The 18,012-nt window shown below is 44.9% G+C and overlaps 1 protein-coding gene across 1 annotated transcript in view; it reads right to left on the reverse strand.

The window, feature by feature from the left end:
- The window catches only part of E23 (ABC transporter G family member E23), a 74,843-nt gene extending 57,198 nt beyond the window's left edge, over positions 1–17,645 (reverse strand). The window contains exon 1 of the mRNA XM_080279676.1: positions 17,395–17,645. Within this exon, the coding sequence (XP_080135802.1) occupies positions 17,395–17,645 (251 nt within the window). The remainder of the gene's footprint in view (positions 1–17,394) is intronic.
- Between the last annotated feature and the right edge of the window lie 367 nt (positions 17,646–18,012).

Genomic DNA, 18,012 nt, shown 5'->3' on the forward strand with positions numbered 1-18,012 from the left:
AGAGTCGATACAAAGATTACAAAAGATATAGTAATTGAAATAGTAGACAACCAAAGAATAAAACAAGTTACAAATACGTTACAAAGAAGAGTGAACCACAGGAAAATCACATAACAAGTTACAGAACATTACAGAAAGCCATAACAACTTGAAAGCTCAGAACAAGTTATAAGTGACGAGAGTTTCAATGGGTTTAAAAATAACTAACACCATAATATAAAACCGCACTGCAACCATTTCTCAACACTATTTGTCTTTAAAAATTACATGAGTTACATAAAGCGTTCAACAAAATCTCTATATTACAGCTTACATAAAATACATAAAAAATAAAAAAAAGTTACAAGATACAAATGTTACATAAAAAAAACACGAAGAATAGTAACTTATTATTATCAGTTATTAAAAAGTAATAAATAACAGCCTTCGTCTTCAGGTGGAAAAAACGATGATGATGATGATGATGACGATGTTGACTCGAAAAAAACATAAAACCTCGATATTCCCGGCAACATTAAAAAAAAAAAACCGTAACACAAATCATTCGAAATTAACTCTCAGAATTACTGAATAAAAAAACTTGCGTACAAATATATTACAAAAGGTACACGAGAGAGAGAGTATGTGACAGAAGGGGAGGGTAATGATGGGGGGAGTATGCATTGCAGTGAAGTGTGGCGTCAGGGGAATTAATATCTACCTTGAACTTAAGAACAGAAGGAAAGCGACTGGAAGGGAAGGAAGAGAAGAGGAGCAGGGAGAAGAGGAAGATGAGTGTGAAGGGAGGGTTAGGTAAGGGAGGATGGTAGGGAAGGAAGGAAGGAAGAACGTGGAGAAGGAATGGAAGGAAGGGAAAAGGAAGGGAAGGGATGGAAGGGAGGGAAAAGGAAGAGAAGGGAAGAAAGAGAGGGAAAAGAAAGAGAAGAGAAGGGAGAGAAAAGGAAGGGAAGGGAAGGGAATGGAAGGAAGGACGAGAAAAAAAGAAGAGATGAGAAGGATGCGAGGGAAAAGAAAGAGAAGGGGATGAAAAGGAAATATTACGGCAAGTTTTGCATATACATATTTTTTTCTGATTAGTACTCTCTGTCTCTGTCTGTCTGTCTGTCTCTCTCTCGTGATCTCTAAGTCCCTCCCACACAATCCTTCTCACAAACGACCTCTCTCTCAGAAAACTTCTCAGATAATCCCCCTCTCACTTTTCCTCTCACACACTACACATATAATTCTCTCTCTCTCTCTCTCTCTCTCTCTCTCTCTCTCTCTCTCTCTCTCTCTCACTATACCCGTTGTAGTGCTGCATTAGGAAATGATGTAATGAACTGCATATCGGGCAGTGACCTTTTCCCACCAAGGTGAATCTGCCCAGGGAGTAATGGACCTTCCCCTTTACCCATCTACCTACCCATTATCTCTCTATCTTCTACCTATACCTATCTACTATCTGTTTCCCAATTTCGTACTACTTGATTTGTTACCTATCTTCCCAATACCTATCTACCTCCTTTTCTCACCTACCTACACATCATCTATCCATCATACACCTGTTTTCAATCTATTACCTACTATACACCGTTATTATCTAATCACACATTATCTACCTACCTTATATCTATCTACCTAATACCAATCTGTTTACCAACACATCTAGGCTACATACTCCAGTACTTACCAATTCTCTCTCTCGCTCTCTTTCTGATACCTCCCTACACTCCGACCTCTACACCTCTCGATCCTTCCCTCTGGCTACCCCTATTAGCCTTTACCTTGACCGTTCTACTCTATAAATAGCTATTCCCTCCCTTACAACCACCCATTCCTTCCCTTCCCCTACCTTCCTCTCCTTTTCCCAGAAGTCCCCTCCCTACATATCCCCTTTCTTCCCTTCCCTTTACCGAGAACTTCCCTCCTACCTTCCCCCTCTCCTCTTCCCTTCCCTTCCCCTACTTCTCTTCCTTTTACCAAGAAATACCCTCCCAACCTTTCCTCTTGACCCCTTGAAACCTATGACGTCTTTTTCCTTTTTTTCTTGCTACCAGACGATTTTATTCAGACAGAGAGCACACTGATTGCAAGGGAAGTTAATGGAGGTGGTATCTCACCCTTCCAATCTGAAAAAAAGTGTTTTCTAAGTTGAGTGAAATCGTCTGGTTGGGCAAGAGCAAATCACAGAACAAATGCCATACTAGTGGCAAAGGGGTTTGCCATATCGTCTCCCCCTCTCTTTAGCCTTGACCTATATCTTCCCTACTACCCCTCTTCCTCCTCCTCCTCTCCCATCCATACTATGCTCCATTTGGTTTATTGCTACGATTCCCCTTTCTCCCCAACCCTTCCCTCTATAGTTTACCTACCTCTCCACTTTCTAGCTTTCATCCACAAATACTAGTTTCCCATCTCTTCAGCAGGTAAGGAACAACATATGGCATCCACGAACTCGGAGATCTGGGTAGTACCTGGACGGGTGACCGTCACATACCTGTGTCGCAATTGGCAACGTAATTCTGGATAATTGGTATGGACGAGTCAGATATGGCAGGCATGAACTCTGAAGTGTGAATAGTACCTGGGTGGGTGAGTGATGTGTATCTGTGTCGCTGCGTGTAAAGTAGACTAAGCAGACAAGGTAATTACGAACACTAGATACCTGAATGTGTGGCCGTCGCATACCTGTGTCGCAATAGGTCAGGCAGATGACTCAAACATAGCAAATACGAACATGGAGGTATGGACAGCATTTGGATTGGTTACCGGGTATGAGGAAGATTTGGAGATCTGGTAGACGACGCATACCTGAGCCGCAATAGGTTATGGTAATTTAGGAGACCCAGATGACAACTCAATCAACGGCTACCGTATATTACAACCTTCAGCGTCCCTATAATGTCTTCCTTTCTACCTGGCTCTCTCCCTACCTAGCCCTTACCTTTCAACACACACACACACACACACACACACACACACACACACACACACACACACACACATATCCTCTTTCGCCATCTCCCTCACGTCCCTTCACAGCCTGATATCGCTCCCTACACTGAATAAAATCACTTGACTATAGCAAGGAAAGAAGTTGTATGCAGCTTTCATGGATTTGGAGAAAGCATATGACAGGGTGGATAGACAAAGACTGGAAAGTGTTAAGAATATATGGAGTAGATGGGAAGTTGTTGAATGCTGTGAAGAGTATGTACGATGGTGCGAACACTGCAGTGCGTGTGGATGGTGAACTAAGTGAATTTTTCTCTTTGAAAGTTGGGTTGAAACAGGGATGTGTCATGTCTCCATGGTTGTTCAATCTGTACATGGATGGGGTAATAAAAGAGGTACAAGGTAGGGTAGTGGATGTTGGAGTGGCCCTGGTGAGAGTGGATGGTGTTTGGAAACTCACTGTACTGTTGTTTGCAGATGATACTGTGTTGTTGAGTGAAGACGAAGGGGAGCTGCAAGGCTTGGTGGATGAGTTTGGGAGAGAGTGTTAGAAACGGAATCTAATGGTGAATGTAAGGAAGAGTAAAGTGATGGTCTTTGAGAGAGGTGAAGTCAGTGAATGTACAGCGAGGTTGGATGGTGAGGAATTGGAAAATGTGAGTACGTTTAAGTACTTGGGTAGTGTGATGAGTAAGGATGGAGGTTTGGAGGGTGAAGTGCTTGAAAGGGTACAGCAGGGAAGAAAGGTTGCTGGTTCTTTGAAAGCAGTGATAAGAAACAGGGAAGTGAGCATGGAAGTGAAAAAGTTACTACATGACAGTATTGTGATACCAACTCTAACGTATGGAAGTGAAGCTTGGACGTTGTTGGAAGGACACAAGTCAAGAGTGAGAGCAGTGGAAATGAGTTATTTAAGAGGAGCCTGTGGAGTCACATGGAGAGACAGGCTGACGAATGAGGATATAAAGGAGCGTTGTGGTGTGGATGTGGATGTGATAAGAAGCGTTATGAGGAACACACTGAGGTGGTTTGGCCATGTGGAGAGAATGGAGAGTGAAAGACTGACGAAGAGAATGTATGTGAGTGAGGTGGAGGGGGGAAGAGGGAGGGGGAGGCCGAGGATGAGATGGATGGATGGGATGGAGAGGTATATGAGAGAGGGGGGTGTGAGTTGGGAGCAGGGTAGTGAAATGGCGGGGGACAGGGCGACTTGGAGGCGATTTGTTTGTGGCCATCCCAAACGGGATTGAGGCGTCTGGCAATAAAGAGATAGATAGACTATAGCAAGAATAAACACAAAATACATCGACATAAAATGGGCAATTTACTGATAGACGGATTAAGAAATTTTCCAATTATTTTTTTTATATTTGTTGGTTTTGAGCCTCACGAACCCTCAGCGTCTGGTTTTCAAAATGGCCGCCAGTAATGTTTCACTGCTTATCGTGTGCGGGGGAGGAAGGGGGGGAGGGAACGGCCTTGAGGTGAGAACCCTTCACGGCACAGACCAACAATTACATTATTAGTGTAATTTATGAGGCCAGTGACACCCATTAGGGCTATGTATGGTGCAGACGAGTCACAAATACGGGTCGATGCACTAAAGACAACAACCTCTTCTGGCGCGTGTGGCCAAGTCGGGCTGGATGGAGGCCCTTGGGCGAATATTATATCAAGTGACTCTACAGTACATTGAGTGACAAGTAAAATTAATTCTTGTAACCCAGGATAACATTTACTAAGTTGGGGGGTAACCAGAGTCAACAACTGGACGCCTGGTGGACTAGTGTGTTAAGGCACTCCAATGGGATGTGGTCCAGAAGTGGATAAGTTCGAGGAATGGTTAAGGTTTATTGTTCACAGAAGGCCAGTCAGGGAGGTGTAACTGTTCACGACTAAAATGTTTGGACTAGAGAGGGAAGGAGGGAGAATGGGGAGGGAGAATGAAAGGAAGGAGGGAGGAGGTAGGGAAGAGGAGAAAGGGAGTCATACGAGACGCGAGAGATGGCAGGGATGTGGAGGAAGATGGATATTGTACTATAGGGAGAAGGAGAAACAGAGAAGAGAGGGGATGGGAGAGAATGAAGGAAGGGAATGGGGCGAAAGAGAGATGGAAGGTAGGAAGGCAGAATAGAGAGAAGGTAAGAAAAAAAGAGGAGAGTAAGCAAGAAAGGGGGGGAAATGGAGGGTGATAGAGTAGAGGGACGTGAGTAAACGAGAGAGTGGGGAGAGAAAAGGGAGAGACGGCAGGGAGGAAAGGAGTAAACAAGAGGGAGGGAGGGGGAGGGTAGGGAAGGTAAAGGGGGGAGTCTTCATGGGTACAGGGTCACTAACCTTCACTTACCCACCCCCTATCACCACTACCCCACACCACTATCACCCTTCCCCTCCCCATTACCCTCTCCCACACTCCTGTCAACCTTCCCTCACCTCATCACCCTCCAATACACCCCCCCTCACCCTTCCCCCACCCCCTCTCACCCTTTCCCTACACAGCTTATCATCCTTCCCCAACTCCATCACCCTCCCTCATACCCCCGCTCACCTTTTCCCCATCCCACCACTCTCCTCTACACCCACAACTCTTTCCCCATCCAATATCCCCTCCCCACACCCACCATCACCCCCTCTCACCCTTCGCTCATCCCATCACCCTCCACCACACAACCTCTCACCCTTTCCCTCACCTCGTCACTCCATATCGCAAACTTCGCATACTCAGGTAAGGTTGTAAATGTATTGTAATTGGTGCAAATGGGAATAATGTACAAGGAAGTTACTGGAAGATATTGGCCGTGACGACTCTCCTTTCATCGAGGTATTACTGTACAGTAGATGAAATTAAAAAAAAAAAAAAAAAGTCAAAGGGCTTTATCCTCGTGGGCTTGTGAGGCTAATTATAGTTCTTTCGCCTTAATTTAACCCAGGTTTTTCTTTCTTTGTCATTTTGCAGCTCATTTCTTGTAGCTCTGTGGCAGGCAAAGACAATACTAAGGCTCTACATCCTTTCCATAGCATTTCTTCGCGCCCAGGGATGCTTTTTTCGGTGACGTCTTCTTCAGTGTATTCTTGGCCCAGGATTTCCTTTTCAACGTCGCCTTGTCCTCCGCCATTTGGCTGCCCTTTCTCCAGCACAAACCCAGCCTTCATATTTCCCTTTTTTTCCCGATGATAATTCCATGTTAATACAGATAATCACGATATAAATTAACATTAGTCATGAGGTGTTTACCGTAAATTAACTTCAGTATATGACAACCTTAAATATGCTATGAAATTATCGCCTACAATTTTTAAAAATAAGTTTGTGGATGTGCAAGACCTGACGCTGATGATTACCTTCAAAATTAAATATGTAAATACTGGATATATTTTGGCTTTGCATCCAGTTTACATGTGTAAGCTAATGACACACACACACACACACACACACACACACACACACACACACACACACACACACACACACACACAAACATACACACTTAAACAGCCTGTAGCGATAGTGTGAGGTGTTTGAGATAGGGAGACAGACATGATAAGGGCAACAGACATGATCAGTACGTATGGATATGAGAGAGAGAGAGAGAGAGAGAGAGAGAGAGAGAGAGAGAGAGAGAGAGAGAGAGAGAGAGAGAGAATTTTTACTATGTTTATATACTGACACAACGCTTACCTGTTCGTATTATGATTATTGGAATATTTATACAGGTACCAGTAGTTGTATCTGTCAGCTTAATCGTGTGTAAAAACAAGTCATTTTATCTCTCTCAATTAGGGGTGCAGTTTTTGCTCCTCACACGCGTATATCACAGTATCTCGTCAATCAGGACATTATACCCAAGAGTGTCAATATCAGAGAAGGGTTGAGGCAGGTTAAGCAGTCGAGATGAAGTATAGAGACAAGAGCAAGCAGGGAAGAGAGGGGAGAAAAGGAAGTGAAGAGGGTGTGGGGGAGAGGAGCTGGAGTGGGGAGGAAAGAGGTGAGCAGGAGGGTGTGGAGAGAGTACAGGGCGTGGGGATGAGGTAGTCGTGGGGAGTTGGGGGGATAAGAGAAGGAGTGGGGGATGTAGAGGCTTGAGTGTTTGAATATGTGTGGGGCATTCGAGAGGAGAAGGGATGGAGAGGTGCGAAGGAGTGATGGGAAGGGAAGGAGTGGAAGGGGAAGAACGGGGGATGGAAAGAGCAGGTGAGGAGGAGAATGTCCAAAGAGTAAGTACGTATGAAAAAAAGGAGGTTGGGGAGTAGGGAATTGAAATGGAGAGGAAGAGAGGATACAGTTTCCTCCCTACTCATTCATTTCACTTAATAATCCTCCTCCCTTCCCATTTTCATACCACCCCTAGTCCTCCAACTCTCCCCTCCTCGCCTCTCCATTCACTTCTCATCTTCCCATTCCCTCCCTCCCCATTCACCTTTCCACCCCTCCTCACTCTCTCCTCCCCATTCACCCCTGCTCTCACTATCTCCCCATACTCCACGGCCACTTAGTTTTAAAGATGGGAGAGGAAAGATAAAGGTGATTATTACCAGATAGTGGTGGAGAGGTGGGGGGGACAGTAGAGGGAGAGGGGGAAGAAGAGAAAGGAGGAGGTGGGGTGGGATGATGAGGGGAGAGGGAAGAGGAGGGGTCCGGGATAGGAGAGGGGGAGGGGGAGGGGGAGAGGAGAAAGCAGGGGGAAGGGAAGGGAAGACGTGAGGGGATGGGGAAGGGGTGGATGAGGGGAAGGGGAAGAGAAGGATGAGGGCAAGCGGAAGAGGAGATGCGTTGGGGCAGAGATAAGGGGGAGGAAAGAGAGAAAGAGGAAGAGATAATGAGAGGAGAGTATGAGAGGAAAGAGGAGAGGAGAGAGGGAGACGAAAGAAGAATGGGCAAGAGAGTGGGTGGGGGAAAAGGAATGAGAGGAGAGGAAGGGGAAAGAACAGGGTGGGAAGGGGAGGAACGGCGATGAAAATGAAGGAAGACAGGAGGGAAACGCAGCATTCCTCCCCTACCCCCCCCCCCACCCCGATCCTCTTGTCACTGAAGGGATGGGGTTCCCTGCTTGTACTTTAGAATAAAAAACTACAATATTTTGCCGAGAACAACGCCTTTATTACCGCTATTTATGATCACTGCTACTACTACAACTACTCTAACACTAGCCTACTGTTAACTTTATATCAGTAATAAACACTAGCGTTTCTGTTAGTACTATTGGCACTGGTGTTTCAAGCATATTACCATGACAAATGTTAATTCTGTAAATACTATCAACTGTTACCCTATTACTAATACCAATATTACTACCGCACCACCACCACCACCACCTTTACTATTACTACTACTACTACTGCTACTACTACTAAATACCGTAATAATAATAATAATAATAATAATAATAATAATAATAATAATAATAATAATAATAATATCACGTGCTAAAAACAAAACCATAAAGTGGAATGACCAAGAAGACTCCCACCAATGTCCTTGGTAAAATCCTGCAGCGTCCCCCAACCTCCCACCCACATTTATCATCCACGTAGTACGGGGATGAACCTCAGGCGTGTGCAACCAATCGCAGTTCTTTACCACCACAAGAACAGACCACTCCCACCTACACACTCCACTAGAACAGACCACTCCCACCTACACACTTCACTAGAACAGACCACTCCCATCTCCACACCTCCACCAACCACTCCCACCTACACACTTCACTAGAACAGACCACTCCCATCTACACATCTCCACTAACCACTCCCATCTACACACCTCCACCAACCACTCCCATCTACACACCTCCACCAACCACTCCCATCTACACACCTCCACCAACCACTCCCACCTACACACTCACACCAACCACTCCCATCTACACACCTCCACCAACCACTCCCATCTACACACCTCCACCAACCACTCCCATCTACACACCTCCACCAACCACTCCCATCTACACATCTCCACCAACCACTCCCATCTACACACCTCCACCAACCACTCCCATCTACACACCTCCACCAACCACTCCCATCTACACACCTCCACCAACCACTCCCACCTACACACTCACACCAACCATTCCCACCTACACACTCACGCTAGCCACTTCCACTTACATACCGACACAAACAAACACTCCTACCACTCCCAACTTACAGTATATATGTACCAATCCACTTATTCTCTCCCCACACCAGTCCCACCTAATGTACATGTTCACCTACTTGCTACCCACAACACCCCCACCAGATCACTTATTCTCTACCCACACACCTAATACCTAACACACCAGTCCACCTATTCTCTCAACCACCAGCCCCTCCACCTTCCCCCTCCCCTATCCTCACCAGTTCACCCACCTCCACTCGAACCACTCAGGCAACATTCTTCAGTCTATTCCTACATTATTAAAGTTGCGAAAAATGATTCACAAAGGTCGCTGAACTTGCTGCCAAAAGGGGGTTAGAAAGTCGCTAAGCACAAAGATTGTTAAGAAAATATATATTAAATCAGCCTTAGATCCAGCTGTTAAAACGGTAAAACTGCAATTCTATAAACCAACTCCCGGCTTTCGATTCATCCACTCCACCTATCACCACTTCGCCCACCTCTTTTCCTCCCACCATCAATATAGCCTACTCTGTTCAGTTTAACTTGCCCGAAAACTGCGGTCTTTGCATCTTGACTGCTCAATTATAACAAAGGAATAACACTGGAATATGGTGCTCGTCAGGAAAAAGTGTTACAGAAAGGATAAAAAGCCACTGTACTGTATTATTCTGCCACTGACAAAATAAACTGCAAAGGGACGTGCTCTCTGCCAAGTTAAGGTAGACGAACCTTAACGCCTCCCCACCAGTCCCTTCCTACTTATTCCCTAACCTTGTACTCCTCCACGCCAACCTCCCCCCCCCCCCTGCAACCAACTCGTCGCTCTCCCCCTTCCATCTCCAATAACACCTAACCCACCATCCCTGCCTATTCATCCTCCTTACCTTCAACTTCTCCATCCCCCTCTCCCACACACTAATATACACTTACTCATTCTCCTAAGCTGCAACGCACACGTCCCACCAAACCTCCTTAGCTCTACTCTATACCCATGATTTACTTAATCCTCAACCTGCCTTAACTTTGTGCTAACCAAAACTAATCTAACCTCACCTTAGCCTACCACGTAACCCACCTAATTCTCCCTTCTGCACCCAGTCGACTCATGCAACCCACCTCCTACTTCTCTTCACCACTCCACCACACTCCACTCTACTCTACATGGACCCAATCATCAACACACACACAACCTCCCACCTTAGTTACCACCCACACGCAACTCACCTAGGCCTAGTTCACCACTTATCTTATTCTCAACCCTGTCACCCATCCACTTAACAAAGCCCCCTCCCCTCCTCCACTCTTCCACCTAGGATCCCTCCCAGTTACATGCCCACCTCTCTCACTTATCTCATTAAGCACTCCACCTACCCTACCAACCTCTCCACCCACCGTAAAAACTTCTACACACACCCATCCCTTCTACCTAACCCACATAACGCTCCATGCACACACCTCTCCCCATTACACCATTAACCACTTCACCTGTCCACCTCTTCTACCCATTCCAATTACCTCTCCTCCTCTCTACCCCTTCCAGCAGTCCACCCACCTCCACTTACCCCTCTACCTCCCCACCCTTTCAACCCCCACGCACTTCCCCACCATCCACTCCACCTCTCAACCCTGCGACCACTATCACCATGAGATACGGGACACCATAGCAGCAAAAGTGACCCCCCCTCCCTCTCTCTCTCTCTCTCTCTCTCTCTCTCTCAGTATTAAGGTAATTTTACGTAGATAATTTAAAGTTTTATACATATATGGCAGAAATTCCCGCGATGAAACTTCGAATAGCCCTCATATTCCCCTCCCCTCTCTCCCTACTATTTTTGCTCTTTCTTGCTCCCTCTCCTCCATTCTTCTCCCCTCCCTCTCCCCCTCCCCCTCGCTCTCCCTTATTCGTCTCCCCTCCCCTTTCCCTCTCCTCTACCGTACCTTTCATTGGTTACCCGCTACTTTACTGAACCTCTACCTAGCAACACCCAAACCAACATACACTGCCTGACTATTCTTTACGAGCGAATAAAACCCTCTCATCTCTAAAGAAGTAAAATAACTAAAAATGAGGAGATTTAATTAGGCTTTGCGATTATCTGTCGTAATTAATTCTTAACTTTTCATTTTTTTCGTTACTGGCAATCTATCCTGAAGAAAGAAGACTATAGCTGACTGCTCTGTGTGTGTGTGTGTGTGTGTGTGTGTGTGTGTGTGTGTGTGTGTGTGTGTGTGTGTGTGTGTGTGTGTGTGTGTGTGTGTGTGTGTAAACTTAGTCGAAGGTTTGCGCTGCTGAAGTTAAACACTGCACCCTTTTCATACCTACCTCGGCTCTCTCTCTCTCTCTCTCTCTCTCTCTCTCTCTCTCTCTCTCTCTCTCTCTCTCTCCAGTATAGCCTGATCAGAGACACTTTCACACCCTCACTCTTCCATATTCATGACTACTGCTTTTATACTTCTTTGACAAATAAGACCAAAATGTCTATTAGAATAATTTCACTGAGCAGCATGTACTCCTATCCTCACAAAAATAAAGCCAGTAAAATGCAAAGTATCCGACTACACAGATGAAGAGAATACCACAGCACCCACGTAAGTCCTTTTCATATGGACAAAATAAACAATCTGATATACCACATCACTCTCACTTACATGAACAGCACACCAGCCCTGCAAACTTCCATGAAGCTGGTAAAGTCTAAAAGTGGGGAGAAAATTAGCCTGCCTTCCACGTACAAGTCGCCGAGCCACCAGCTTGCTCCAGCACTGCCCGAGCATCCCACACCGGCGTTCATCCCTGTCAAAGGCTTTTGGCATGATACGATGGACTCTGACATGTAGGATTCGAAGCTTCATCTGGGAGTCACGGTAGCATCACGAGATTTGCGCTGTGGGATGGGTAGGTGTTGTTTTTTGCAAATTTTGGTTCTGTTCGATTTCTAATCACGGAATTTTTGTTAGTATATGCAGAACAGTAAATGCTATTGCATGATAGCGAAAAAACGTCAAAAAATTTCCTAATAACGCTGTTCTTACTCTGAACACTGACTTATTAGACGCCAAGCGAACGAATATTCTGGGATTAGCAAAACCCTCAGAAAATCAGTCCTGCAAGAAGCAGCTTCTGTGCGGGTGTAAGAAATTCGCTCAGCACGAGTCATTCCCAGGCTGGGCCCCCAGGGCATCACTTGGCCACTTCTAATGCCCGTAACATCATGGCTCAGACACCTTGACTCGAATTTCACTGGGAAATCCGACGTTACTGTTACTTTTACATTCTCTTGTGTAGTCTCTGATTGTACGAGTATGTCTCTCTCTTTCCCTCTCTCTCTCTCTCTCTCTCACACACACACACACACACACACACACACACACACACACACACACACACACACACACATTTCCTTAGGGTAAGAAGGAGGATGATAACCCAGTAAGGAAAAAAAGAATAAGACAATTAAAACAAAGAAGGAAAACACAAAGAGAAATTCGATAAGAAACATCAGAGGTGAAGAGAAAAGTGGTTACACAAGACAAGAAAAAAGATAAGAGCGCACGATCAGTAGGTCAGAGAGAGAGAGAGAGAGAGAGAGAGAGAGAGAGAGAGAGAGAGAGAGAGAGAGTATACAGGATAAAGTTACGTACCACACACAAGGTTAATAATATCTGATACCTTCATACGTTGAATCTTTCCTCCCCCATTTCAATCCTTTGTTATTCCATCTCTACTTCCTCCATCTTCCTCTCATTACAACCCTCCCTTTTTTTATTCTCTTATCACCATCCAACCCTTGCTATACCTCCTTTTAAAAAATCTAACATTTTCTACATTTTTCTTTCGCTGTCTGATCCTTTCTCGATTTTTCGATGGGCTTGATGACCTTGCCTCATTTCACCACCATTAAATCCCTCTCTTTTTCATATTTCACCTCCATCAGTTTATCCTTTCTGTATTTTTCTTATTGTATCTCATTCGTTACCATATCTCTTACTTTCCCTCTCTTTTATCATTTCCCTTTTATCAGTACTAATATTCTTCTCTGTCATCGTTTTCTCCTTTATCCCTTCCTTCCTGTCTCTTCCTTTTCTCCTTCATTTCAATCTCTTCCTCATTTTTCCTCTCTCTGTTTTCTATCATCACGTTTCCTTTTCTTTTTCCCTCCTCTCCCTGTTCTGAGTCATCCTCCTGCTCTCCTTCTCCAATCTCACTCTCCTCATTCACCCCGTCTTCACCTCAACAGTAAATCCCCCCCCTCTCTCTCTCTCTCTCTCTCTCTCTCTCCTGTGGTAGGGGTATCTCTCACTTTTGTAGGGGTATCTCTCCTTATTATCACCCTAGGCATCAGTCACACTTGAGCATGGGCACTAAGGCATACTTGAACGTGGGGTCGGCTAGGCTGTCTTTGACGTGACTGATAGGCTCTCTCTTTCACGTGATTGGTAGAGAGAGAGAGAGAGAGAGAGAGAGAGAGAGAGAGAGAGAGAGAGAGAGAGATCTAGAGAATTGAGATAAAAAAGAAAATGAGTTAAGTGGGTTGCTGGCAGATTAGGATACGTTATAAAACGTGATGAAGAAGGAAATACTGAGATAAAAGAGGTTATTGACAGATTAGGCAAGGGTGATGCAAAAAAAGAGAGATGATGAATTTAGGTAAGATAATGGAATGAATTTATTAAACAGCTGATTACATTAAACCTCTCATGATAGGGAGAACTTTTTTTCTTTTTTTTTTCAGGTAACGCCAGATGCTTCTATTCTGCTGTCAGTGATCTGAGACCGGATGTTTGATATAAATAACAAACACAAGATACTGACAAGGTAAGCTACTTAACATCCCTAGTAATGGAAAATTAGCCGAGTAAATGAGAGCTGTTGGTCAGTCCCGGTAAAGCATGGCCGCGCAGCCCCGTCGATCGCAGGTAAGCGACTGCTCCTATCGAGTTATCCCATTGGCTTCCTATGCCTTTCTACGTCTTAGTCTGGCATGCGTTGTGCAATACTCCATAATGTGGGTTATGATGTGTGAACTTATTCTACAAACAGGGTACCTGTCATCTGTGATTTCCCCAAGCCAAATACAAGCCAATGGTATTCACATAAAAAGTATCGTGGATTCCGTTTTCTATTGTTCTACTCTGTACATTTTATCACCCTACCCTATCTGCAAAACTGGGTCTACCATACTATCCTACCATATCTCCATAACATCTAAGCTTTCCTAACATATCCATACATCAATTTATTTGTATCTACGCATCATTCTGTCAACCTTATCACCTTACCTACCGTACTCCCTAACCAACGATACTATCCTACCAAACATATCGATCTATTGTGCCACCCTACCTACCACACAGTCATCCACCCTACTTACCACACCACCATACTACCCTATCTTCTGGCTACCACGTCAACATTCCGACCACTCCAGCCTTCCAACCACATCACATACCACACCATCCTACCTACCTAATCAACCACCGTACTTACTGTGCGGCACTATCCTACCTACCACACCACCCTATCCTAACTACCACAACACGATACCTACCACACCACCCTACCACACCAACCTTCCCAGCACCCTACCAACCACACTGTCATACACTCCTGTCTACCATACTATCATGCCACCATACCAACGACGCTATCACACAACCTACCACACAACCGTACCTACCACACCAATCCCTCACTCCCTCACCATCAACACCCACAGAAAAAGAGATGGACATGCCCTTGTTAACTGCTGGCTGAAAACTGCAAGCTTTTTACCTCTGGGGCAAGTGATTACGTACCATCCTCTGTGTGTGTGTGTGTGTGTGTGTGTGTGTGTGTGTGTATTATGAGTTACCATAAGGCGCTTTTCGTTTATCAGTCCATCTACCATCTGTCTCTATACCTATCCATCTCTATCTGTGTAACTATCTGTTCATCTATCTGTCTATCTGTGAATATCGATCTATATTCATCTGCGTGTCTGATGGCATTTCCTCCAAGCTCTAGGGAACTCCATGTACAAAGAACCCTGCAGGTGTTCTTTTACGAGTTGAGAGAGAGAGAGAGAGAGAGAGAGAGAGAGAGAGAGAGAGAGAGAGAGAGAGAGAGAGAGAATAGGTAACTGAGAAATATACCGTAGTTAACCATGATTCAATATAGCATCCATGTTCTAAGATGACACTCCATGTTTCCATATGGCACCCCACGTTTTAAGACAGCACCCATTGTTTTCAGACACCACCGTATATTTAAGACAGACATCAAGTTTTAAGGTAAAGCCCCAGGTTTTAAGGTGGTACTGTATGTCTTAAGGCAGCACCCCAGGCTTCAATATAGCACCCCCTGTTTTGAGACAGCACCGTATGTTCATGATTCTTTTTTCCTTTTTTTTTTTTTCAATACCTACTCAACATCACTCCCTATTATTTCGTGATAACATCTATTATTTTATGTAATCACCTGTTTCACTAAAGCACTCCTTAGAGCACGATAGCACCCACATAAAACCTAGATTCAAGAGAAGTTTAAGCGCTGGAACCCAGAAGCACGAGAGTTTTATGTAATGGAATTCAGAATCAAGAGAATTTTAAGAAATGGAAACCAGGAAAAAAAAAATACATACTGGAATTCCGAAACTCAAGCATTTTAAGTAATGGTACCCAGAAAGACAAGAACCTTAAGTAATGGAACCCAGAAATGCAAGAACTTTAAGTAATGGAGCCCAGAAACGCAAGAATTTTAAGTAGTTGAACCCAGAATCACACGAATTATCAGTAGTGGGACCCGGAAACACAAGAATTTTAAGCAGTGGAACCCGGAAACGCAAGAATTTTAAGCAGTGGAACCTAGACTCAAGTGAATTTCGATCACTTAAACCAGGGCACCCAATAATTACCCTCCCATGGATAAACACGAATCAGGAAAACTCTACGCTTCTGGAGATAAGCTTTAGGCAAAGTTTAGAATGAAGATGACTGCCCTGGAGGAACTAAGAAAGACGTTCAATCAGTTCCCTCCCCCACAAGACACAAAGTCAGGATGTAAACATATAGTATTTTCCGCTTCCTGGAAAGGTGGACAGATACATTGGAAAGGAACACTGCCTTTGATGTGTATGGAGTTTTGTTTTCTTTTTCTTGTTCATCCCCTCATTCACGTTTGTTACTGCTCTGTTCACTTTCAAGGTGTTTTGTTATATCGATATATTGATGACACTGATACCACTAGCTTCGTTTCGGTATAAGGCAAGTTTTCACAATCGTCTGCACTACGTCGGACCACAGTCAATAAGTCTGAGTGGCTGCTATCGCACGAAAATGTAAAAAACTTCATCTGGCGCAGTCTTCTGTTCAATTAGGGAAATTGGAGCAGGATGCCATGCGCATGTGGGTAATAAAAAAAATAAACAAATATAGGGGTTGCCTGCACAGAAAGTGATCAGTCATCTTCTGCAGTATCTCAGTGTACTATGCAGCTGAATTTATTGCAGCAGCAACATTTTCGCCATTGTAGATGTTTTCATTCACTCTGCTGTCGAACATGACATGATAAGATTATTTAGTTGGGGATAAAAGTTCCCCTTCTATTTGACCTCTTCTTTTCTCTCTTCATTTTCCTCTTCTAGATAATATTCCTAAGATGAGAGAGGCTTGGTATGCTCCTGTGCCCCTTGACAACTTCTGATGCAATGGATCATAGAGGAGGATGACGGATATCATGAAACGTGAAGTACACCAACTTTCTCCGTGACTGTACTGTAAACCACCATGAATATCTTCTTCAGTGATTCACTCTCCAAGCCAGTAGCAACGAAGTGACAAACGTAAGTGATGATTGACGAACCAGTAAAGGATGAAGCTGGTAAAGTATAAGCGGAATGGAAATTGAAAGAGATTTGCCCACTGTTCTTTCAAGCTGGCAACGGTGTAAATATAAACTGTGAGTGACGTCAGACACTATTGTCATCGCTACACCACAGTGAAGGGGTCAAGGTCACGCCCAGCTTCCTAAGGACAGAGTTAGAAGTGTTATGCGCTGGAGGTTTGTGTAGGTTAGTGGGCAATGCAAGACAGTTAAGTGGTAAAACACTATGGTAATTATTGGCACTTGAGTGAATGCTTAGCTTGAGCATTTGTACTGTATCCAAGTAAAAATATATTGTAACACCGGTAAAATTACATTAATTATAATTTAACAAAGTTAGACATGTCATAATGGAAAAGCAGTACGGGTTAGGTCCACTGCTATATCACAGTAGTTCAACACAACATTAAATTAGTAGAGGTAGTGATTCAACAGATGAGTGAGACAGACTCAAGGTCAGGGTGAGCCAGAGGGACTTACGGTGCTATAGTGTACTTACGGTGCTATGGTGGGCAGGTCGCCGGTGTTGTGCTTGAGTGGTTCTCCCTCCGACGGGTCCATCTGGAGGCTGATGTGCGAGTTCTGGTTCCTCTGCAGGTGCTGACGGAGGCCCGGCTGTGTGGTGCCCTGAGGCTTGGTGCGCTTAGTCTTTTCGGACGCGGCCTTGAGGATCTTCTTGCCTTTGAGCGTCAAGAGGTCGATGTCCACTGTGACGGGGGCGTAGCGGCGGGTGGACCAGATAGAGTCCATCTTGGCACAGCAGTCCTCCCTGAGGTGTGTGGCAGGTGTGTTTCGCCGCCACACCTGCGCCCCGTCACCACCCCATCACCACCACACACCACTGGGTCATCACCACGTCTTCACCAGTCCACCACCAACACAGGCAGAAGTTGGGGGGAAGAGAAGGGGACGAGGAGGGGGGGGGGGATCTGGGTTATTATCTGTCCCACTCTTTCACCACAAGAGCGGGGATAAAGGGGGGACTCCTAGGGTGTTAACAATCTGTGCTACCCTCCTCGTGACCCCCTGTGACTATCCTTTTTGCGAGCCCAAGTACGACTGATCCAAGTTCCTGTGCGTAAAACAGACACGGGATGGTCAACTTTTGCTGCTGTGC

This window comes from Coenobita brevimanus, chromosome 80 (assembly GCF_032717465.1).
Source record: "Coenobita brevimanus isolate Jiangsu-jjx chromosome 80, ASM3271746v2, whole genome shotgun sequence".
In the NCBI taxonomy this organism is placed as follows: Eukaryota; Metazoa; Arthropoda; class Malacostraca; order Decapoda; family Coenobitidae; genus Coenobita; species Coenobita brevimanus.